The following is a 24,994-nucleotide window of genomic DNA, read 5'->3' on the forward strand; positions in this document are numbered from 1 at the left end:
TCCAGGTGACCCTCTATGTTCCTCTTCTATCTAGTGGCTCCAGTCCAGCCCTTTCTTCCCTTCTTCACCCTCAGTGAAAGCTGAAACATCTCTAATGGCACAGTGCACACTTTTAAAGAGGAACCCCCAATGCCTTTTATCCTCTTTTACCCTTGCAGAAGTGCTACAGCTATAGTTGCTGTAGTTTTTCATTGCTCTGAAAGATTCCTTTTAATTGTATGTGCCTAATATGGTGGGGATTATGAAGAAATCTTCATAATAACTAGAGAAGAAATCTTTAAGGATGAAGGGCTAGCCAGCTTCACAAGGTTCCATGACAAAAACTTTAGGAAAAACTTTGCCAAAGATTTTCTAAGAAAATGAATAGACAGTGCTGCAAAACTACACCATCATTTAGGCCTGTAGGATGAAGATAATACCAGCCTTGCTCTCTGTCAGACTGAAATAATTTTGCTGAAGTGTAAGAAAGAACCAGAGGTACTCCTTCATTTTGAATTTGCAGAACAGTGAAAATGGCAAAATGAAATACCCAGGGCCAAAACGTATTGTGTGCATCTCTTAATGGCCCCATTGTACTACCTGTGTGTATTACAGCACATCCTCAGTGCCAATTTTGCTTGGAATCATGAACACCTCCCCCTAAAGCTGCTCCATTCCACTGCAGAATGTAACACCAGGAGTATGTTTGAGAAAAGAAGCTAGTGTATGTCACAAACAGCCCAATAAAGGTAAAGGAGCAGGGACAAGCAATGGGAGCTCACCCTGTTGCAGGGATTCGAACTGCCAACCTTACAGTCAACAGGCTCGTCAGCGCAGAGGTTTAACCCGCTGCATCACTGTGTCCCATATATGTCATAAGCAGCCAAGTATAGGATAGGAAAAAGAAGTTGCACGTAAGTTTTTAATTTCAGATTATTTTTATTAGACTTCTGCTTCAACTTCAATAGAGAAAGGATGATTAAAAAAATGCATTCCTAGAGCAGGCCAAAGTAGAACATGTCACAGTAACAGAACAATTGCTAACACATTTAGCAGCTAGGGGAAATGACTAGGTGGTGAACATACTTGCTTTCCCATGATAACAGCTTGATGCACTGATGCTGTCTGATAATATCAGGCACACTAGGGAGGGGGTCTGTGTGGAAGATGATATTTGTTTACATTTCTACTGACATTTGAAGAGCTACTAAAGTCTCCTGCACAAACTCTAAAATATAGGCGTTTAAGGTGGAAATAACAATTTTGCACATCCACTGCAGTAGAAATGGTACACCTTTCACATAAAACAATGACTTCCAGTGGGGTATTTGCACAGACCATTATGGCATGGCGATTTTGCGGTCCCGATTCTGTTAGTTCTTGCCTGATCCCTGCTGGTTGCAAGGAGTGGTCAGGCAGGACTCTCCAACAGATATAACAACATACCACTCACTGTGGTTCTGGAACCCTGAATAGGCATCCCCATGGATCTACCTGCAATTGCAGTAGGCAGAACAGAACATCTATTACTGCATCATGTACCCAAGGCTCCATAAGGGACAAAAGTGAGAAGCCTCTCCTTATTAAATGCATGTTAAAGGGTTCTCAAATTCTTTTCCCCTCCCTCAAAGATTAACAACACTGCATGTTAGCAGTGGCAGAGCACTGAGGTAGACCACATATTCTGTGTTTGATAACCTAGGAAGTGCTGCCTGCCAGCAGTCATGTTCTAAAGACATTTGGGAGGATCTGATCAGCTACCTCCATGTCTTCCTTGGTGTTCTGTCTAATGCTCCTGCTGGGTCCTTACAGTGGCCATTTCTCACAGTGCTTCCTCTTAGGGAAGACACTGCACTCCCTGTGTTAGGCTTTGGGTATAGAAGGAGCTGCACAAAGAAAAGGTTGTTTCCCAGAGGAACCCAAGGCACCTGTTGGCCCCAATAATGACTATCAATAGGCACAGCTCTCACTAACTGTTGGCATCATTGCTGATCTAGTAAACTTGAAAGAGAGCTAGTTTTCATCACCCTATGGGCATGAAGCAAATCACTCTCACCAAGGTCTGGAGTGGTAATCTCCAGTGTGCTAACTTGTACATAACAAGAGTCTGGGTCATGGAACGAATTTTGGAAAGATGTATATCCACAAGCTGACTGAGTGATCACATGCTCACTGGTTGTACACTATTACAGTAATAGTAAAATGCCATAGAAAAGTGCAGCGTAAGAAAGGGATAGAGTTAAATAATCATCAGCCAGCAGTTGCTGGTATTGAAAGTACAATGCCTTTTACGTGATTTTCGGGATCAAAGGACTCCCCACCAATATGATGCTGGAAATCATTTCTGAGATGGTGAGGTGGGAAGGTTACAGCTGTCAAGTTTTTAAAGGCACTGATAGATTTTTCTTAAATGCATGCAGTGTTTTAGGACACAAAAAACAATCCAGAAAAATATGCATCTGGTACCAATTACAGTTCTGGCCTGGGATTCCAAGCACACCCTTGAATTATTTCTGGAAAGCAGATGAATTCAATACAGGTACAATTACATGAAACAAATACAGTGGTACATGGGGAAATCAGAATTCATAGAAAGGCATTAGTTCAAGTCTGCTTTTGATAAAATATTTACTTTTATAACTGGCACTCAGCCCTATTTCCAAAAAGGCACTTATAGGTACAGAAGCAAACTACAAATGGCATTTGGGAAGCAAGACTGTTTTGATGTCAATGATGAATGAGTCAAAAGTCAACATAGCATCACTATTCTGATGCCAAACAACAATGTCCGTTAATTCAAGCAATGGCTTGTGTATGTCCCTTCTGCGCTACTTCTTTTAACAGTGGGTGTGTGCAATGCCCAATCTCCCTGTGTGGATACTATACCCCAGCCCTTGGGATGCAACCCACAGCTTAGTTATCAGGAGTGTTCAGCTGGCAGTGGTGAAGACTGCATAGGACAGAGACATTTCATAGAAATGTCACAAGCTAAAAAGGGGATAACTTTGAGCCATTTTGGACTTAATCTTCATGGTTTTGCTTTGGAATTTACAATGTCAGATTAGCAAAGGAGTGAGTGGGTATGTGTAGCTTCCTCTGCCAGTAAGGAATTTAACTGTCAGAATGGAATAAAGGTGAACTCTCCCTTCAACGGGATATAGGGCAGCAGCTTGCCTGTCTCACTTACTAAAACCAGGCAAGTAGGTGTAAGCAATAGACAGGAGAAGGCAGAACTGCTAATCAAGACTGAGGGATAATCCAAATGGTGCTTCCAGTGCTCCTGATTTGGTTCTGGAGCATAAAATGGGAGAGCAGGAAGCTTTCTAAGGAACAACAGATAAGACAGGGATATTGAAGACAGGAAGATGTAGGGATGGGTGATTTCATGTTGGGGGGGAAGACTGCACACAAGTTGGGAATTCTCTCTCTCTCTCTGACATACATGCACATATACACATACACACACTTGGGTGCACGCTACATTTAGAATGAAGGCCCTGATATAGCAGACTTTCCCTGAGGTCTCATATGTTTTAAATATGTTTTGATGGCATAAAGGCTCATGTATATGGAATACTATTTACTAGAAAGCAACAGCTTCCCTGCTGACATATTCTGTTTGATAGCCTGCTCCCACTCAAAGCAAAACATAACTGAATCCCCCCCCCACCAAAAAAAGACAGAAATGCAAAATCATCACCTTAAATAATAGCTTGCCAGAAATGAGCCAGATATATAAAAATGCTAAGGGTACACCTCCCATTCAAGTCAATGGCAAGAACCCAGTGATTTTAATGAATTAGGATTACACCATAAACTATTTCTCATTGGCTAGATCACTGCATTTTAGTAGAAATAAATAAAAATAAAAAGCACAGATAAACTGTAAACATACTCCTGAGGTATTTCAAGGTATTTCATACATGTTACAAGGCCCTGCAGTAACCCTAGCTCCAATTCTCAGGCAGAATTAGCAGTAATTAGAGGCTTTGCGCCACTTTTTGTATTCCAAATTTTGATGCATGTGATATTAGTCACAACCCTGGGGACAGGATCTCCTGAAAAGTCTCCTGAATTTTGGCCAGAAGATCCCAGCCCTGCACTGCTAGCACTGCTTCTTTGCAGACAGTCCTACCTGAAGAACCAGCCTTTGCTCAAGCACTGTGTGCATGTTTTTCAGTCGTGGAAGTGGGTAAGGCAAAATCAGACAATTGGGCATTTGCTTTAAAAATGATTAGGAATCAGAACTTGTGTGGTGGATACATCATAATCGGTCACAGCCAGGGAAGAGAGAGAAGAGCACACTGTCCCTGTGATCATCTAGAACTTCCTACCCCTTTCTCTAGTCTCTTCACTTGTTTGCACATAACCCATTTTTCATATACGCTACTACTGGGGAGCATACTGCAAACATACAGCACAGCAGTGATTAATTTGTGTGGCACAGTCCAAACATCCTCCCTGAAAGTTGCTAGCATGAGTACCACATGGAGGAGGGTTGTGCAAGTGTCACAGCCACCTACTAATTATTGTCTGATGTCGTTAGTGATGTTAGTGGGTCACTAATAAGACCCAACTACTTCTAGCTGCCCCCCTGCTTGAATGCTGACTATATTTTAAAAAAACTCATTCAAAGTCCTTGGCATCCGTGTGCTCCTGTACAGCACAACTACCATACTGAAATGCTCACCCAGCGCTGGAAAAAAAGAGTCAAATTTCAGCAAGACTTTCCTCCTACACAACCCTGACCTGCCTTTCCTAACAATAGATTGGGTCATGATCTAGTCAAAGTTTGAGTTCCACTGATTAAAATGGGAGAGTCAAACATGTTTTTAACTATCCTCCATTTAAATCAATAGGACTCAACTTTTTTTTTTATTGAATCATACACACATATTTTTTAAAAAAATTCATCTGCTACTTATGCACTCCTTTGCTGTGCACAGCCAGCACAGGAGTGCTCTTTTAATGACCAAGAAGCTGCAAACAGCAGCATGATGAAGCAATTGCTTTGCATAAATGTTCAACTCTCTGCATCTCCATGTAGGACTGGGAAAGACTGCCTTCTGAAAACCTGGAGAGCTGCTGCCATTCAGTCTACACAATTCTGATCTAGATGGACCAATACGCTGACTTAGTAGAAGGCAGCTTCCTATGTACCAGCATGGTGTTTCACTTGGGAGTATCACATCTATAATGTCGTTCAGGCACAGTTTTTGATTGTGTGGAAAGGAGTTTCATTTTTCTGGAGGTGAGAGCTCAGCAGTGCTGCTGTGGCACTGCTTTTTTGCAATGAACTAAGAGTAGCATTAAAATGAAGATTCCACACAGCACTGAGTACAGCATTCTATTTTCCAGCAGTAACCTTCCTGCTGACCAAAACCCTTCCATAATACTGCTCACCTAAAAGTACGTCCCATTCATCAAAGATCCCTTCTGGCATTATTTGAAAGCATGCTGCTTGCTGCTCCTGCCCATTTATTGATTCTTGCTGCTTTAGAATTAGTAATGCCGGAAGTATATTAATTGCATCTTGAATAGTCTTTCTTAAGTGCTCCGTATTGACAGTTATTGTTTTCGCTTGCATCCTGAGTACACTTCTGTACTGCAGCGAGTCATGGACTCTTTGCTCACAACAGGAGAGGAAACTGAACGCTTTCCACATGCGCTGCCTCCGACGCATTCTCAGCATCACCTGGCAGGACAAAGTTCCAAACAACACAGTCCTGGAACGTGCTGGAATGCCTAGCATGTATGCACTGCTGAAGCAAAGACGCCTGCGTTGGCTCGGTCATGTCGTGAGAATGGATGATGGCCAGATCCCAAAGGATCTCCTCTATGGAGAACCCGTGCAAGGAAAGCGCCCTACAGGTAGACCACAGCTGCGATACAAGGACATCTGCAAGAGGGATCTGAAGGCCTTAGGAGTGGACCTCAACAAGTGGGAAACCCTGGCCTCTGAGCGTCTCGCTTGGAGGCAGGCTGTGCAGCATGGCCTTTCCCAGTTTGAAGAGACACTTGGCCAACAGTCTGAGGCTAAGAGGCAAAGAAAGAAGGCCCATAGCCAGGGAGACAGACCAGGGACAGACTGCAGTTGCTCCCAGTGTGGAAGGGATTGTCACTCCCGAATTGGCCTTTTCAGCCACACTAGACGCTGTTCCAGAACCACCTTTCAGAGCGCGATACCATAGTCTTTCGAGACTGAAAGTTGCCAACAACATGTTGTTTCCACATGCTCTGTATTGACAGTTATTGTTTCCAATGTAGGGCTTACATTGCTGATTTCATTTCATTATGAAATAGCACTATTTTCATATATAAAAATGAAAAGATAAACAAATTGAGATGAAACCAGTAATTAAAACGTTTCCCTCCCTTGCAAGAGCTGGAACTGGAATTAAGGGAGCATTTAGAGAGGCAATTCAAAGGGCAATGAACCATCTCCCTATCAATACATCCGGCCCTGCAACTCAAGGGGAAGCAACAAAAGAGAGAAACCAACAAGCAGGAAGCTTTTAGTAAAAGGCACAGGGAGCCCCCCAAAAGCCTCTAAAGCAGTGTGCCTATCCATGACATTTGCATTTTCAATTTAAAAAAAATTTCCACAATTCAAGTCTGGAAGAAGAAAATAAAAAACCAGGAAAATAACACAGAAAACACTAGAAGGCAGTGTTCTGACCTACAACATTGTCTCAATTCTCCATAAAAGGTGAATAAACAAAGCAGGGCAATTCCAGACCAAACTGCTAATCTAGAAGCCATCCAGTAATCCAACAGGTGCAAAACTGTGATTAAAGGAAACCAACCAACCAACCAAGAAATGGATCTGTTTCAAGAAGACTAAGCTCTTCACTGTGGCCCAGCTACAAAAGGCTTCCTTTTTTTATCCTAACAAACTTAATTTTGGACCGAGTGATTTACTAACAGATCTCAGCTGATTGGGTGCTACCCTCTTGTTGCATTGCCTTCCTTCCCTTGGGATCTCCACTGGTTAAAAATAAGGTGCCTGGCCTATCAGTAAAGGTGTTTGTTTCTGGTGAGTAAGACAGGTTTACAGCCTAAGTATTGAATACAATGGGCTTACTTCTGAGTAAGGTAAATAACACCATTCTCAAACACCTTTACCTATTAACTGTTCAGCACTTGGTCAAATCAACAAAAAATCCTGCAAGGAGATTTTGCTCAGGAATAGATCCTAGTTGATGACTTTTGTTCCCCTTCCAATACGATTGAATAAATATAAATCTCTCTGAGCACTGCAGAGATTGGATAAAGATTTTTTCAAAAGGCCTTTGCTCTTCAACAGATAATTAGCAAAGAGGAGTCCGCTTGCAAAGGGCTCTAGCCTGGGCATGCACCCAAGTGTATATACTGCAGGAATATGCATGCAAATACAGATACCCACAAATCACACATACAATCATACGGAGTACCGTATATACAGATATCTGTGCAGTTGCACCACATGCATCTGTGTGCTTAAACAAGCACACATGTACTTGAACATGGAAATACAGGCAGTGTTTGCCTACACATATGTGCAAAGTCACATTGCAAATAAATCTTAGTTTTAAATGCGGCCATTACCTTTTTTCCCCTCAAGAATAAGACATTGGTAACCCCATCCTGTTTGCGCACATCAGACTTCTTTGACTTAAAATTTTAAATGCAAATTCTCAGGTTCACCAAGTGTCCCCTTTTCTCTGTCAGTTGGTTAACACCACAAATTAAAATGGATTACAGTTGTTAAGCTGAGTGGGCAAGTGCTTCTTGCAGAGTTCTGTCCAGAAGCCCTCCAGTCCCTGGTGCGAAAATAATGCTATGCAGCAAGAGTTCTAGAGCATGTCTCTCGTGTTACGGATTGCACAGCAGAGGACCATGCTGAAGATCATGCCAAAGATCTGAAAGATAAGGAAGATATCTTAGAAGTTTCCAGAAAACACTTGCCAGCTTTTGTTGGTAAGCTTGACCTTTAATTATTGTTCTCATGCAGGTGTGTACAACTGAGTCCAGTGCTTCATTCACCCACACCATTGGGCACAAGATGACAATAGGATGGTACCGTTGGTTTGCAATCCCATGCATGCTTAGCCTCAGAGTACACCCTATGGAACACAGTGGGACTTATTTCTGTTTAAACATGCAATGTATTGTGCTGTAAAGTTTGAACGTGTAGCTTCTGATCTTCAGGTCTTGACCACTCAAACATCTGCTTACTTGGCCGAAGTCAATTTTATTCTTCTGAAGCATCTCTTGTTTCTAGACTCCTGAGTTTTACATATCCAGGTTTTTACCAAGTGATATTAGGTAGCACACAAACCTCCATCAGTGTCTTGTTCAGCTCACTTACAAGCCTGGTCTGCGGTCTCTGTCATCAGAAGGTAGCCTAATCCTTAATGTGAAGTCAGACAGGACTGACACATGTAAGGCAACTCTCACATATCCAGGCCTCTGCCAGTAAAATGCATTAGAATCAACTGCTATAGTTGGACTCCTAGATCACAGTGACACCTAGAGGCAGCATCATTCAGCTGCTGAACTATAAGAAGTTTCCGTGGAGGAGAAACAGCATTTCAGTGAAAATGAAGTGACCGAGGAAGAGCCTACAAGACACAGATATCTGTCCCATTCAGGTATAAAACAGAGGGTATGCTGCAGCCTGGGCAGGTAGAAAAGCACCTGAAGCCACATGGGAACATGTGAAAATAAAGTTTTGATGGGGAGGGGAGTTCAGCTCCTCTCACTATTTATGTCAAAATAAGACCCCCAAACCAATTTATCTGTGAAAGGGGCAGACACATGAATAACAGACATGTCTGCCCCGTCATGAGTGGTTTGGCTTAGACAACTATTTGCTAATGAATCTGGAGATGCTGAAAGGCTGTTTCTAACTCTGAAACAAGATGTGTTTAACTCTAAATTTGATCAAAGAGTGCTGTGACCAGAAATTCCTAGCTGGGCATTTCTTCTCCACAGGTGTATTTCTCCATTCCCTGAATAAATTCCATTCCATTCCAGAAAAGCTAGGATGCAAGTCCTGCACAGACAGGGACAGAAATAGTTACAATGTGTCCAACCCCTCCATGGTCAGCAAAGTTACAGCATGGGGAGAGGGGAAGAAAGAAAACTGGTTTCCTGGTCCCCTGCAACATCAGGGAGCCACGTAGAATATACCGAGAAAGGCCTTTGTTTAGTATACTGACCTTCCCCTCCTGGTCTGTTCACCTTTTAATGCCTGTGAACGCTACTATCTTTCATTAATTTATATTTTACTTTTTTCTACAATCAGACTGTGTTGGGAAAATAGAAAACTATTCCTCTCACATGCTGTTGCTGATTCACATTACCATATTTTGAACCTGTCTGTGTCAAAGACAGTTCCTTTATAAGTGATTGAGACCCCCCTCATAAATACTGGGGGGCATTTGGCCCTTTCCTCTTCTATAAATGTTTCACTTCAGCCTATGTTTATATTAGCAGGTGGCGACAGCTACATATAAGGTTCCGGGTGAGGTCTGGGTTTGTGTTGGGGATGTGTGTCTCCATTATTGCTTTTGACCTGGAATAGCCAAGGTTTTAGCCCAACATTGTGCAGCATCTGCCAAAGTATTTTACTAATGTACAGAAGAGCTAACTTTTTCCCCCAATTACAAAAGCAGGTGCTAAGCCCTGAGTTCCTAGAGATTGCAGCAACAGAATGATGGCGTTTTCCCTAGGCATCTTGCATCTGTCTTTGAGGATCAAGCCTCCACTTTCTTCAATGCAGCAGAGTTATGAGAATTCCATGCTTGGCTGTGATTTTACTGTTCTGGAAAGCTTTTGCAAACACCACATGGTAGGTAATAACAAAAACAATAACAGCATCAAAACAGAGAACTACTCACTGTAATTCCAGCAATTCCAATCCCAACAATGCCAACTAAATGAAGCTTTGAGTCTACAACATTCCGGATTTCATCCAAGCAATTCTGTTTAAGACAGAAAGAAGACTTGTATTACTTCCTGAAAATGCCTTCCTATCTCTACTAAGGCCAATTTACTCAACCATCTCAGCCAGTGGCAAGCACAGGGAAAAGGCCAGCCTGAGCCTTCTCCAAATTGCTTAATTTACCCTGTTTTTCAATGCAAATTTTGCCTCTACTTATGCTGTGGGCATTTCTTTTCCACTGTTGTTTCCTCTGGCTGCCCTTAAGAACAGCAGCCTAGCAGTCAGCTGGCAGCAGCCCTCAGAGGCAGATTTTGCCCATCATCCTTACCTTTCTTGTTGTTTCCACACTTAGGATGCTGGTCTTTTGCATGCTAACACTGTGAGATGGGCTGTAGGTGAGAGATGCATGTGACCCAGCAGGCCACCACAGAGGTTCCTGCTGGATCTTCTGTGGTCCTTTATATTTGGCTTGTCTGTGTATTAGGTGTGTCAGTGTCCAACCACCTCTTCTTACCACCCCTGGATGCCCAAGCACTGGACCCCGATAACACATAATTTTAACACTATATGCTTCATTTTAAATAATATCTACTGTTTAATGTAGATGGTATTCTCATTATCTTTTGTCTCTGCAAACTGTTTGACAAGAATCAAATAAAGCCTGCTTGGCTGCTATTTGGGTGCTCTCTCATCACTAACCACAAGAAGAAGATGGGAGCAGGGGACTGTGCAATCTCCAAACAATGATAAGGGTGTTTTGTTTTGTTTTCCCCATTGTGCAGTGTGCATGTATGCACCAGTTATTTTAGCAGAGGGTAGGAGTGAAGAGGGAAAGTGTTATTCTGCCACACAGTACTTATGACATATACAGAATTTCAGTCTGTATCAGGGGTGTCAGACATAAGGCCCGGGAACCGGATATGGCCCTTAGAAGTTCTTTATGCACCCCTCAGACTCTCCCAGCACTGTTATCAGCCGCTGACTTGTTCTGAGGTACCACTGTTGAAAGGGCAGCCCGCATGATAATCGGGCGATCTCCCATATCTTGAAAATATGATTAAGATTTTCGTATTTTCTCTTCTGTCATTTGCAGCTAATGAGTTCCTAGGTGAGAACAATGTACTTATTTCTGGTCATGATCTGCTTAGTGACATCACTTCCTGCTTTATGACATCACTTCTGGCCTTCACCAGGCATCATGAATGCTATTCGGCCCACTGGATGAAACAAGTTTGACATCCCTAATCTACACTATTACAAATGCTATGAACCTGGGACACCACTGCATTTCACATAAAACAGAAGCAGCAGGGGAAATACAAGGTTTACTCAGTTAAAACCTACTATGGAAAATTTTGGGCACACTTATTCAATTGGAGGGTTCAAGAAGAGCTGGATGGCCATCTCTTAGGGATGTGGTTGTCGTTAAGCACTGAACAGGGGGCTGGGCTAAAGAACCTCCAATGTCCATTCCAATTCTATGATTCTGATTCAGTCATGCGTTTCATGAGATTCTGCTAGGCTCCCTTTTGTCAGACTGACAAGAGTTGCCAGACTTGGACATTTAAATATCTAAGATTTCTAAGGTCACAGGTGTTATAAAATGGGACCTGAAGATGATGCAAAACTGTGGTCAGTGAGTGGTAGGTTATCTGAAGCTGTGCCCCACCATTCCTGACTTCTACTCCATGTTTCCTCAACTCTTCCATCTGAAGAGAAAGGCCCTCCTCCTCCTGCACTTTCAGGGTGGCTGAATGAACCAAGATACAACATTCCATCTGCAGTCTCTTCTTGTGCTGTGGATTCCTATCCTATCCTTGATGGGTCCAGTGTTGTTTTCTCTGCACTGGTACACTTCAATCTTTGAAAAACAGGCGTGATGGTGGAATCTGGTACCGGGGTAGGGCCCAGCAATAGCAGGGCACAGTTCATTGGTTAAAAGGTAGAATCAAATGTATTTGCAAAAATGGCCAAGATTAGCTTCTGCTGCCATCTGCCTCAGAACAGAAGAAAAAAGCTGGAGAAACACAAATCATTTTGGGTAAAGTGGTAACCCTACGTCTCAGCTGTGACATGGACAGGGGCCTACACATCTCAGGCAGCCCTTCTTCTAGGGGACAGTGATAGTGGGGGACGCTATTTGTGCTGTATAAATCTGTATGAATGTCTTGGACACTGGAAATCTGCGAAGGCAGATTTCATGTCACAATTTGTCAATGGACAACAGTTTTTTCATACTACAGGGAATCTGGAACAACTGGTTCAGATATCCTGGAAAGATGCACGGAAACATCAAGGACAAGGAAAGTAGTCAGGCTGCTAATGAATGCCTCCTTCATTAATCCCTGCTTAGTATCTTGCATAGGTGATGCACAGATTCCTAGAGCTGCTGCTGGCTGGTAGGCAGTTGCTTAAACATCAGTTCTACTGGCATACTCCTCAGTGGCATCTCAAATGACTAATGCAAAGAACAAAAATGTGGTGCCAAATGGCCTGTGTCCAAACCATCTCCACTGGCTACACATACAAATACTCCCACCAGTCTATTTGACTTGCATGTCTCATCCCATTCCAAAGCTATTCTTGCTACAGTGTCAGAAAGACATGCCTTGTCAGATGTACTTACTCTGGACTGCTCCAGGTCTTTTGGACAGGTGGCCCTCACTTGAACATCATTTTCTTTCCCACAGCATTGAAGCTAGAGAGACACAGATAAGGCTTTTAAAACCCCCACCAAATGAGAGCACTTCTGAAAAAAATCTGTTCACCTACACCAGTGGTTCCCAACCTTTAGGAGCTCAGGACCACGAAGGCAAAATTTGAAGACGGCAGGGACCACGTGCAACCCCCCTCCCCCGCACACAAAAAATACAATTAAATTTGTAATACATAAGAAGATTATTTAATAATTAATGTGATGGTTGTGCTTACATTTGCTTCACTAGCTGTGAAAGTCTTGGGTTTACATGGAATACATGGAACACAAAATAATTCCCCCCCAACTCAGAGGTTTTCATACCCACCCAATTCAATCCGGTCTCTTTTCCCCCACACCAGACCACATTACGCACAGCCCTTGCCTCTTTTAAGTGTGGAAAAGCACCTCAAAAAGGGAGAGGGTAAGCACAAGGGGATGATAGACAAGTCATGCAAGGTAGTTAAATGAGCCAAAAGAAAGCACACACATCCCTCCACAGTTCCTTTTGTTACACAGCCCTGGCCCTGCTCCCCCTACTTGTGAGTCCAGAGTCCTTAGGAAAGTGTTCAACACAATTTAGGCAGGTCGGTCCTGAAGAAGAAGCACCAGCTCAGAGCGACATCTCAGAATGGCTGCTGCATGTCTCAGGAAGAAAAGTCCTTTTGGTGTGCACTGCAAGGTCTTTAGAGGGGGAAAAGCCTCTCTTCACTTCCTGTTCTAATTGCTGTCATGCTCTAGCTGTGGACTACTTTGGTTGGAGCTGTGAGCAAGCCTATAGGTAGGCTGCAGCCACAAAACAACAGCTGCCTACTCTGCATTAGTCTGTGCAACTCCTTGCCCAAGGTGTGATGATGGTGTCTAGACTAGATGCCTTTAAAAGGGGATTGGAGAAATTTCTGGAGAAGTCCATCACAGCCACAGTGTGACCCATTCCAGGCATGTCTACTCAGAAGTAAGTCCCATTATAGTCAATGGGGCTTACTCCAAGGTAAGCATGCATAGGATTGCAATCTGAGGAGATAGGGGAACTGGCCAAGTATGGGGTGGGGGAAGGCTGCTCTCTGAGGAGGAAAAGTCAGGGGTTACACCTGCTGTACTTGGCTACGGTGGTGCCGGTACTGCAACTTCTGGAATTGCTTCTCCCCAGGTGGGCAGCTTGCAGTAAGACAGCAGAGATGCTGCCTGTTTCCCTCTCCAAAAGGGGTGCAACAACCTGGTTGCCTGGATCCCTTGCTCCACCCCTGGGCATTAGAAGAGCACATCCAAGGGGCCCAATCCTGCCAACTGGGGAGGGGGTACCAGGGCTGGGGGTTGAGCATATTGTTTCTCCCCTCTCCTGCTGCCACACTGCCTCCAACTCCCTTCCTCTGTGTTCCCTGGCCAGCTGGAGTCCGGACTCCCAGGGAAATCACATCCAGAGAAACCTACTCCCAGGGAAACTCCCCCAGCCAGCCAGCCAGCCAACCAGCCAGCGATGCCTTTGGGAGCCTGCTCCTTCTCCTCCTTGTCCTCATTACTCCCATTCCTCCCCCTCCTCAGGCCCCTCTCCTCCCCCCCTCAGGCTCCCCTTCTTCTCCCCCCTCAGGCCCCCCCCCTGCAAAAGGGACTTCCCAGGCTGGCTGGAGTCTTGATCTGACTCCTGAGAAACCAGGCTGCCAGGGCTAACCTGAAGGGTCAAGGAAATGGAGGCAGTAGGCTGGAGGCAGTGGGCGGCAGGGCACCTCTCCTCTGCATGCAGCTGAGCCATGAGGCTGCACAAATGCGCATGCACCTTGCAAGGTGCCTGCGCTTCACTTTTTCGCTTGTCTGGGCACTCACAGACAAGGAGGGAAGGGAGGTGGAGGGGGGAGGCAGGAGACAGAGAGGCTAGGCTCTGATCGGCTCTGAGTGGCTGCTGGTGCTGCAGTGGCTTTTTTGCTTCCTGGAAGGGCATTTTTTTTCTTTTTTCACCAGAGACATCATGGACCACCAGGGAAGGGGGGGGTGCTGTGGACCACCAGTGGTCCTCGGACCTAAAGATTCATACTGTGCTCTCAGACAAAAGTTGAGAAAGGCCCCAGGTACGCTTGTTCCAAATGTGTTCCCCAAAGTTTATACTTTATGCTGAAACAGGGGCAAGATTGCTCACATCAACAGCTATGATCCTACTCCTCTCCCTCACAGTCCTCCATTCTGCACCAGCAAAATAGCTTGCTTAGAACTGAGGAGACCCATAGGGAAAGCAGAGTCATTCCCCAGGTAAGGGAACCAAAAGGTAAGGGTCTCTTTTACCCTGAGGGGAGCTCTGCTACTGCCCCCCCCCCCAGGATGCTGCATTTGCCTCCTTGGCATACATGCATCTGCAGCGGCAGTTTAGTTAGGATGGGGGCTAATGATCTATACAGCTTAGAAGCAAATCCACTTAAGGTTCCCTTAACTTAGAAGCAAATTCCATTAAAATTAAGAGCCCAATCCTAAGCATGTCTTCTCAGAAGTAAGTACTATCATAATCAATGGGAACTACTCAAAGGTAAGTGTGGGTTTCTACTACCAGGTAAGTGTGGATAGGATTGCAGCCTAAGGGCCCAATCCTATGCAATTTTTAAGGGCCGGTGCAGCAGTGCCAATGGGGCATGCACTGCATGTTGTGGTGGGGCAGCAGTCACAGAGGCCTCCTTAAAGTATAGGAACATTTTTTCCCTTACCCTGGGGCTGCATTGTGGCTGCACTGGGGCTGGAAAATTGGATAGGATTGGGTGCTCAATGTACTAATTTCTGTGTTTAGGACTGGGGGGTTGGGTATAACTCAGATCTGGATATCCTTTTTAATCTTACAGGACTCGAAGAAAAGTGGTTAGGTCCTGAAACTTGATGATTTTGGCAGTTTAATGAGGCTGTATTAAGTCTGACTTTAAATGAAGTTACCAAAATTAAAGGAACTGAAGCACAGCAAATTAAAAGAACTACTGGAGTCATATACAATTCCAGTGAGAATATAAAAGAGAAAACCTTGCGCTCTTGAGTCTTTTGATCAGGCTCTCAGAACTGTCCCATAGCAAACATTAAAGTACCAATATAAACTGGGGAGTATAAATCTGCCCATTAGTTTAGGATTGGCTCAGAGTTTCGGTCACACTTTTTATTTAAAAAAATATGTATAATATGAGATTGAGGGCCCAAGTGATGGTAGGCTATGACAAGATAAGACTGGTCAGTGTAGCATGAAAGAAGACACATATTAAATAAGATTTAACACTCAGATCAGTAGAATTCTACTCACTTCAGCCCCAGTGAGGTCAGAGTGGGACCAGGGAGGACTGAATTCAAATCTCAACTCAACCTGTTGGGTCACCTCGGCCCGGTCAAATCTAACCCACTTCACTCAGTTATTGTGCCTGGGTGATGCGGGGGGGGGGGGGGGAAGGGGGAGAAAACTTGTATATCACCCTGGAAAGGTGAGATGAAAATATAATATATAAAAAGAAAAAAAAGCACAGAAGCTTGTCTTTAAAGGAGTTTATATCAGGGAAGCAAGATGGGTTGCTTTCAGCGAAAGGGAAAATTCAGGTGCTCAAAGGAGTACCATCAGGACAGAGTCCAGCCAAATGACTGAAACCACCAAGAAGGTCTTCAACATAGTTCTAGAATTTTCTGTCTATTCTAGTATGTCTGCATTAATATCTAAGCCTTAAAACCAGGTCATGCAGTCTCTGAGGAAGAAAAGAAAGAAAAAGAAGCCTTTGTTCTTTTGAAAACTCATAAAGGCAACCTTGATGTGCAAAATATATCTGAGTTAATGCAAGTAACTCACTGCATCATGAAACTGGATGAGAGTTTTGTTGCCTTTCCCACCATCGCTCACATAATTATTATAAGCTTCGTTATAGATGTTCTGGACCTCTTCAACAGCCTGCAAAACAAGACAGATCATCTTAATGAAACAGTGAATGGGAGAAAAATAGAAACAGTGGAGGTTCGATATATGCACAGCTTTTTGGCTTCTTTCCAGTCCCTGCATCCACAGGCACTGCAAGATAAATAAAAAATTGCAGCTCAACAGATGTTGAGGAAAGCTGCAGCTGTTGCTGGAAATACAATCTTAAACACATGGAAGCCCAATGGAAAATATCCTGGCTTGTGATGTTGTACAAAGCAGATGTTGAACACCTTGCTGGTTTATGGAGGCAACAGGACTGTGAGACAGGGCTTGGGTGAGGGTCTCTCTCCAAGTAAGAGGAGGACAAGTGGGCAGGTGTTCAACTATCTCTTGGCCCACCAGGCTGATCTGACATTTCACTCCAGTCATCATTAAATATGTACTTTGGGGGTGTAAAGCAGGATTTGGACAGTTGTTTCAGTTTGGGCAGCAGGGGATTGTAATGCTTAATATACATTGCAGGAGAGGATGAGCATATAGGAGCCTCAGTTCTCTACCTGAATTACATATTTTAAAGGGGCCTACTGAAGGTGTCTTGCCCAAGGACACCTCAGAACCAGCATTAGCAGCAGACCTGAATTCTCTACTGAAGGCATATTTCACAGAGGTACCATCACCACCTAAATATGTCCTGCATGAATAGGCCTGAGAAAAACCACTTGTACACTGTCAGTCTGAAAGCAGTCTCTTATATCATGTTACATTCTGAGGGCTCAAACCTCATCCACCAAATACAAGAGACCATTTCACTTACCACTTTCTTGCCAATAAAAGCAAAGACTCCTGCCGTGACTTCAGCAGCAAAAATCACCAGCAAACAAGTAAAGAACTAGAAAAGGAGGGAGACAAAGTGACAGGTTAGAGCCAACATGATGTCTTGTGCATAACATCTCAAACCTTTCATCAGGGTTTTTGTAATGAACATATGATGTTGGACAAAGGTAAGGGAGCACAGAGGATCCTTGCTTAGAAGTGAAGACAACACAGAAGAAAATGCAGGTGAAAGGAATCTATCCCAGTTGTAAAAATGCCCAGTGGAGATGGTTTGACAAAAGATAATGGAGACACTGTCAATTGATTGAAGTAATACAAGAAGCTCACATGATAACTTCCCTCTTTTGCTTTTCTCCTCTGAGATTTATAGCACATGAAGCTTCCCGGTATATCAATTACTTACTGCTCCAAGTAGACACTGAGATTCTCGTGCAGCTCCACAACATCCAAAAAATCCCACTGTCATCATCAGCACGCCTGCTCCCACCAGCACATAGACTCCTAGAGGACCAAGGAGGGTTAACAGAAGGTTTGGGGGGGGGGGAGAGAGGGAGAGAACATGAGATGTCTTCTCCTGAGATTCTATGAAAAAGTCCACATAGAAAAAAGCCTACCCAAGAATTGCCCAAAGGAAAAAAAATACCCTAACCCACTGAATCCACCCCCCCCAACCCATGTGGACAAAGTGTGTATTAGCCTTTTTCTATATGGGCTTTTTTTCTTGTTACCCTTCTCTGGATCATTTACTTCCTGTGAGTCAGGATGGTTCTCAGCTGCTTCCCATCCATTCCCAAATGCAACTGGTCCATACAGCTGCCTTTTGCTACCAGACAAGCCAATAATGCAGTAATCTACAAGAATCAAGGTTCTTGCAAAGAAAGTAATATTGGGAATTGTCCCATCTGTAAGGGCTGTATATTTTTTAGAAATGTTTTCATTATCCATATCAATTCCTCAGATGTTCACACAAACATGTAGCTGAAAACTGTTTGGACTTTGTGAACTACAAGAGAAGGCTCAAGGACTCACACAAATTCAGTTGTTGAAAGGTTTTGCAAACTATGGCAAACTGCAGCTTCCACACAGAACACCCACTTTCAGCTATCCGCTCAATAGAGGGTTTTTACAGAGGGTCTGGTTCTGTGTTATCTCAGTTATGCTGCACGACATTATTTTTCAAAGGCTTCCCTGAGGTTGATCACATTGTATGACGAGGTGAAGGCACATGAGTGCTCACATGGCCTTGGACTGAAGTCCAGCAGCTGACCGAGATCCTGCCACATTGACACAACTTTTGGAATGCCAAGATGCAAAACCAGAAGTTCTTCACTAGAGGGCAGAATATACCCTTCAGACACCCACTATGCTGTATAAGAGACGATTTTCAAGTTTGTTTCCTTCAATTTATGTGTTTTTCATTTCTTCAACAGAGCTGTTGCTGTAATGTGCACCAATTTTTCTATTCCTCCATAATGGAACATAGAGCTGCCTTATACCAAGTCAGTCCATTGGTCCACCAACCCTGACCAACACTTGCTTCCTCAGGTCTCTTCAGGGGTTGTTCCCAAGCCTGCCCCAGTGACCCAGTGTTCATGTAAACCCAACTCTGAGCCTCCAAAACATGTACTCTACCATGCCACTAGAAATCGTTTTGTTTAAGAACATAAAATAGTAACTGCTTCCAGTTTCCAGTTCCTCTATACTCTGCAGAGAGGTACTGCTTTCACTGATGTTTCGCTGGTCACCTGTTTTTTCCTCCTCCCTCACTGCTAAGCCACCAGAATTTCTCTCTCCAAAGACACTATTAGGTCTTTGGTAGCACAATCATGAATGCACAAATGCCAATAGCCCACCAAATGGAATCTTCTGCAGCAACAGCAGTAGGAATTACAGAGATAGAATTCAGCCCCGTTGCTGCTGTCTCCAAAGACTGTTCTATAGTGCCACGTGACACTCCATGACTTAGGGCGCAAGCCTACCCTGCACTGGAACAGGCAAGCCAAGAGGCTTGTGCTATATCCAGTGCAGAATAGGGGCCCAAAGCGGCTCAGCCAGAGGCAAGGGAAAACTTTTCCCCTTACCTCCAGGTAAGCCGCCTTTTCCACTATGGGTCTCCTTGGACTTACATAGGAACATAACATAAGAACAGCCCCACTGGATCAGGCCATAGGCCCATCTAGTCCAGCTTCCTGTATCTCAAATGCCCCAGGGAGCCCACCAGATAACAAGAGACCTCATCCTGGTGCCCTCCCTTGCATCTGGCATTCTGACATAACCCATTTCTAAAATCAGGAGGTTGCGCATACACATCATGGCTTGTACCCCATAATGGATTTTTCCTCCAGAAACTTGTCCAATCCCCTTTTAAAGGCGTCCAGGTTAGACACCATCACCACATCCTGTGGCAAGGAGTTCCACAGACCGACCAAACGCTGAGTAAAGAAATATTTTCTTTTGTCTGTCCTAACCCGCCCAATACTCAATTTTAGTGGATGTCCCCTGGTTCTGGTATTATGTGAGAGTGTAAAGAGCATCTCCCTATCCACTCTGTCCATTCCCTGCATAATTTTGTATGTCTCAATCATGTCCCCCCTGAGGCGTCTCTTTTCTAGGCTGAAGAGGCCCAAACGCCGTAGCCTTTCCTCATAAGTCCACCACCTCCTGAGGTGGCGCAAATCCGAGGAGACCGGGGTGGTTTGAAACAGTTCCAAACACCACAGGAATGGGGGTTGGGCTCCAGCATAAGCGCTGGATCTCAGCCCTGCCTCCTGCTCCCTGCCCGCCCCCCTGCCCCCAGGGCCACCCACTGCCCAGCCAGGAACGCCTCCCTTCTGCCTCCTCCCTGCCCACCACAGAGGCTTGCGTAGGCTTGTGTCAGCCTCCACAGGCCGGCACTCCTCTGAGCGCCAGCCTGGCTTCCTCCCGAAGAGGTGCAAACATGCCTTATGACATGTTCGCGACCCTCCTGGGCCAGCGCAAGGGACTTGCGCCAGCCCATGGGCACCTCTGGATTGCACCCTTAGGCACATTCCTAACTCCTAAACAAGGGAAGAATCGATGCAACTCACTGATGGTGCCATAAATTAAGGAAATAATGCCAGATCCTTCCACCGTCTGTTCAGTCCATGAAGCTCACTGTTTCAGGGTAGTAAATATTTAGTCAAGTTGCTGTGACTTTTGAATTGCATGGCCTGCATTTGTCCGATTGTTGAAACCAGCAACTTTCTATATCTTTTCTCTGTTCCCTGGAGGCCTCCTAATTAGAATGTGTCCCCAGAAAGGACCTAAGCTGTGCCCCTCCTTGTTTGGTATTTTAAATGGGGACTTGTAACGTCACGTTTCTTTCCTTTTTCCCACATGATTTGCAAGTTGAGCTTTTGATATGAACACTTCAGGAAGTTTCAACACAGAAGAAACAGATTTCAAGATTCAGGCCTCAATTGGAGGTCTTATGCTTTTGTGCAAAATAGTTGTGGCTTCACTTGAAAATATATTGGTGATGTAAATAATTTTCATCAACTGGTGTTCACATCTACTTGCAATATTTTAATTTAATTTTAATTTTAATTTAATTTAATTTTCCAGCATTTATGCAGCCACAATGCAGCCCCATAGTAAAGCAATAAATGTTCCCATACCTTATGGCAGAGGTTTTCAAACTCTCTAGGAGAGTTTGAACAGCTCTAAGTCCTTGCGGGGGGGGGGGAGGCAGTGAGGGCAGGGGAAAGCAGCGACGCGATCCCCAGGAGGGGCTTGGCTGTACTTACCAGAGCCTCCTGTGTCTTCCAGGGGTGCGGGAAGCCCTGCGCAACCATCTGCAGGGCTTCCTGAAGCTGAAGAAGTGAAAGTGGAGCGATCGCACTCCATTTCCAGTTTTGCAGAGGAGGGGCACGATCGCTCCACTTTCACTTTCTAAGCTCGGGGAGCCCTGCAGACGGTTGCGCAGGGCTCCCTGCACCCTGGGGAGGCTGCAGGAGGCTCTGGTAAGAACAGCCAAGCCCCTGCAGCCCCCTAAGCGATGCGATTCTCAGGATTGCATTGCTGCCTCCTCCCTGCCCCTGCCCCTTAAGGGGAAAGAGGTCACAATGCCCCAGTTTGAAAACCACTGCCTTTTGGAGACCTCTGTGACTACCTCCCCACCACAGGATACAGTGCATGACACAATTGGCATGGCTGCACTGGCACTGGAAAACTGAATAGGTTTGGGCCCTCGGTCTATTGAGTTAATTCATGTGGAGAGGAAAGTCTTCATAATACCCTTTTAGTAGTGTTGCCTGGATGGGTGTCAGCCCCCATGCCACACGACACCCATCCTTACTCACCTGATGTGACATCTGGAAGTAGTTTGGCAGTGATGCAATGATGTCATCCTGTCACTGCATGACTGTCAAAGTTCTTCCAAGAATGCAATTTATGGCTGCTCGAAGCCTAAGGAGATGGGAGGGCCCATCAGCCACCAAACATGTCATGGGCCTCCGCTTGGTGGGGGCTTGGTTGGTACACCCTTCACTCCCCAGGGCATGTCACCCAGAGCGGACTGCTCCCACCCCATGCTTTCTGCACTATTGTATCTTTTGTTTCAAGTTGAAATTTGGGGATAACAACATGTTACATAGAAATACCTGTGTAGAAATACCTCAATGCCAATTTTTAAAAATGAAAAGTGATCCTGGGAGAGAGGAATCTAGAATAGTAGCAGGGAGAGGAGGTGGTTGAGTTCATTCCCTTCCTCCAGCACAGCCTGAACCTATATTCCCTCTCTCTTGTACCTTCTTCCCACTTAAAAAAAAACAGTGTCAGCACTCAATTAACCTGCATGCATGATCAATGCATAGTTAGCTTCCAAGTTTGTATATGGGGCCACTACTAAGCCACCATGTCTTGGCATTGGACTTTCTCAATTCTCCATTTGCCATCTTTATTTCAATAAGCAACAATGCTACAATGCCCAACTCTGGCCTCTTCAAAGAGCTTTAATTGCCAGGCAATTTGCCCTCGCTCCAGTGCCTTTTAGCATTTCCCTGATCTGACTCACTGAGCTGAACTGTCATCTTCAAGCAAAGCTTCCCTTTTAAGGCATGTTCAGAGGAAGCACTTCTAACCTCTCTCAATAAATACATTCCCTGGTGGAGGAAAATGTGTGGCATGCCCTGCAAAGGCTACTGAAGACATGGATGAAAAAGCTACCTTTTCACATTTCCCTTTAAGAGGGCCTGCCCTGCCCTGCCCTGCTAAGATTAAGCAGAGCCTGGTACGCCCCCTCCCCCCCAGCGCTGACTTCAGCTGGAAAATATGAAGGAGAGAGGTTTGAAAAGCTCTCATTGACACTCATATCCACCCAACATTACTCAATCAAGATAAGGTCATTTTGGTTCAGGACTGTTTACATAATTCACAGCATTTAGACCAGGGATGCTTAACTTCTGCATTGGCAGAGAGCATACTGGTCTCTGGACAGAGTGACCCAGGGGCTAGGAGCAATTTCGCTGCCTTCTCAGACTCTCCTGTACATAGTGAGGCTCCATAGTAAAGTTAGTGCCAGCCAGCAGCAAAAACTTAGCAGTGACAGAGCAGATGAGTGCTGGCAGAACTGGGGTGTTGCATACAGAGATGTAATATGTGAAGTGTTGAGTGTGTTACATTTCATATTCTTTTTGTTATGAGCAAAACAATGTAGAACTTTAAAAAAAAACAACCACAAGGTCTCACAAAACGACACCTTAATTAAAATGTGGTTGCATCCCCTAGGGCCAGAGAAGCTTTGAAGGCCACCTGGCAGCCACTGATTTAGCCAGGGTGAAACAATTGCCCAAGTCCCATCAACTTATTCCTACTGCACACAAGATAGCGGCTCTTCCCGCCTTAGTTCTAAGAGTGATCTACCCGAGCCTGGTGGAGGAAGAGGCAGGCAGCCACCTCACAACATGGCTCAGCACCTAGTAACAAGCAAAAAAAAAAAGAAGAAGAAGAAGTGCATTTTGTGCCAGGGGCAAGGATGAACAGGGCCTTTGTCTCAAGTGGTGAATGCAGAATTCCATATCTCCACACTGCTTCTGAAATGGCTGGGGAGGCAGTTCTGCAGCTGCTAAGCCGGGCACGTTGCGTGTGTGTTGGGGATGGAAGCTGGCCCTCTTCCAGGAAGGCAAGCTATATATGACTCGATCCTTCCCTGCTTTGGAGTCCTGTCTCTGAGGTGACAGGCAAACCTTCAGCCAGTGTTTCTGCACCTAATTAACCTCAGAGGAAGTTTACTTGTTTATGCAGCTGGCATGTTGTGTGCTAGAAACCCCACAGCACCAATATCAGCCTGGCTAATGATGTAACCCCTCCGCACAGTTGGTGACTGCTACCATTGTAAAGGAGCCCAAGTTGAGAACAGATAATGCTTTGCTAGGCACGGAGCTTATGGTATTTTACGTACAGGGTGACTTTAAGTTCAGGCAGGGGCATACTGAAATGTCCTGGAACCTGAGGAGGTGATGTAATGTCATGTGATGACATGTGACATCACTTCTGGGTTCCCCCGAAACAAGAGGCAGCAGCGGAGTGTGTGCAATCTCCACACTGCCGTGTCCCTTTCTCTTTGGAGGCTCAGCTGCAGGGAGCTCTGCCACTAAGCCCAATGGCTTCTTCCTCTCACTTTGTGACTCTAAGTATACCAACGAAACAGGAGGAGACAGGGCAACCACCCCAACCTCCTCTTCCTGCTTCAGCATCAGAGGCTTTGAGATCTTGCTGCTGGCAAGAAACTAGGTTTCTTGACACATATGAATGTCCCAAAGTTTCCATAAAACAATGCCAGCCCACTGGGAAATGCAAGTATTTATCTTTTCTGCAATGTGTGAAGCAGTCTGAGCAGGGATTTAAACCCATGTTTCAAACCAAACCTTGAGCCACTTCTGTATAGCAGGGCTATGAAGCTGACATTTGCTGGGAGCTGGGCAATGCAGGGTGAGATGCATGATCAGTATCAGGATCAATAAAATTATTTGCCGCAGCCCATAATTACATTTTCCCCTTCTCAGTGGATAATTTTCCAAGTTTAATCGTCCAGAATACTGGATAGAATCTTAGGGGCATAAACAAGGCTCCCACTGACATCAGTGGGCCCATGACTGCATGTTACTTAGCCAACATTAAAGGGAAATTAAGCTCCCTACAGTCTGAATGACAATCCAGAAAGTAAATGGCTCAAGATAATTAGAAACACTGCATTGTAAATGTCCTTTCTTCTCCTCCTCTCTCAAAGTTGTTTCACTCTCACAGTAAAACCGAACCATTCTCTATCTTTTGTTTAATGGAAAAATGTTTGGAAAGCTTTTACAGGTTTGAAGTATGATTGTGATTACGTACAGTACTCATACTGTATTGAATACTGACTCCAGATTTACCCTAACAATTCAGAATTGTGAAAGCAACACCTCCCACACTGAAGTAGTCCTGGTACTGTAGTAGGCCCGTGTTTCGCTGTATGGCAAATAAGAAAATTAAAACGGAGCTTTGGTTTTATCTATTCTTATTCAAAGTACTTGTTTTAAACCCCCCTTTTCCCCTCTGTAAGTGTCCTGCCCTGTAATGGGTCTCCTTGTACCTGTACCAGCGATTTTGCTGGTGCAAGTCTGAGGGGAGAAAGGGGACAGGAAGGCTGCTGCTGGAGGGCATAGGATCTGATATGCACCATCACTGCTGTATCCACCCT

The 24,994-nt window shown here is 44.7% G+C and overlaps 1 protein-coding gene across 1 annotated transcript in view; it reads right to left on the reverse strand.

The window, feature by feature from the left end:
* Window positions 1–898: 898 nt before the first annotated feature.
* Window positions 899–24,994, reverse strand: part of TSPAN2 (tetraspanin 2) — a 77,191-nt gene continuing 53,095 nt past the window's right edge. The window contains exons 3-8 of the mRNA XM_066624795.1: window positions 17,699–17,796; window positions 17,276–17,350; window positions 16,396–16,494; window positions 12,534–12,605; window positions 9,864–9,947; window positions 899–7,880 (exon numbers count right to left, since the gene is read on the reverse strand). Of these exons, the coding sequence (XP_066480892.1) occupies window positions 7,815–7,880; window positions 9,864–9,947; window positions 12,534–12,605; window positions 16,396–16,494; window positions 17,276–17,350; window positions 17,699–17,796 (494 nt within the window). The 3' untranslated portion in view covers window positions 899–7,814. The remainder of the gene's footprint in view (window positions 7,881–9,863; window positions 9,948–12,533; window positions 12,606–16,395; window positions 16,495–17,275; window positions 17,351–17,698; window positions 17,797–24,994) is intronic.

Source organism: Tiliqua scincoides, chromosome 4 (assembly GCF_035046505.1).
Source record: "Tiliqua scincoides isolate rTilSci1 chromosome 4, rTilSci1.hap2, whole genome shotgun sequence".
Classification (NCBI taxonomy): Eukaryota; Metazoa; Chordata; class Lepidosauria; order Squamata; family Scincidae; genus Tiliqua; species Tiliqua scincoides.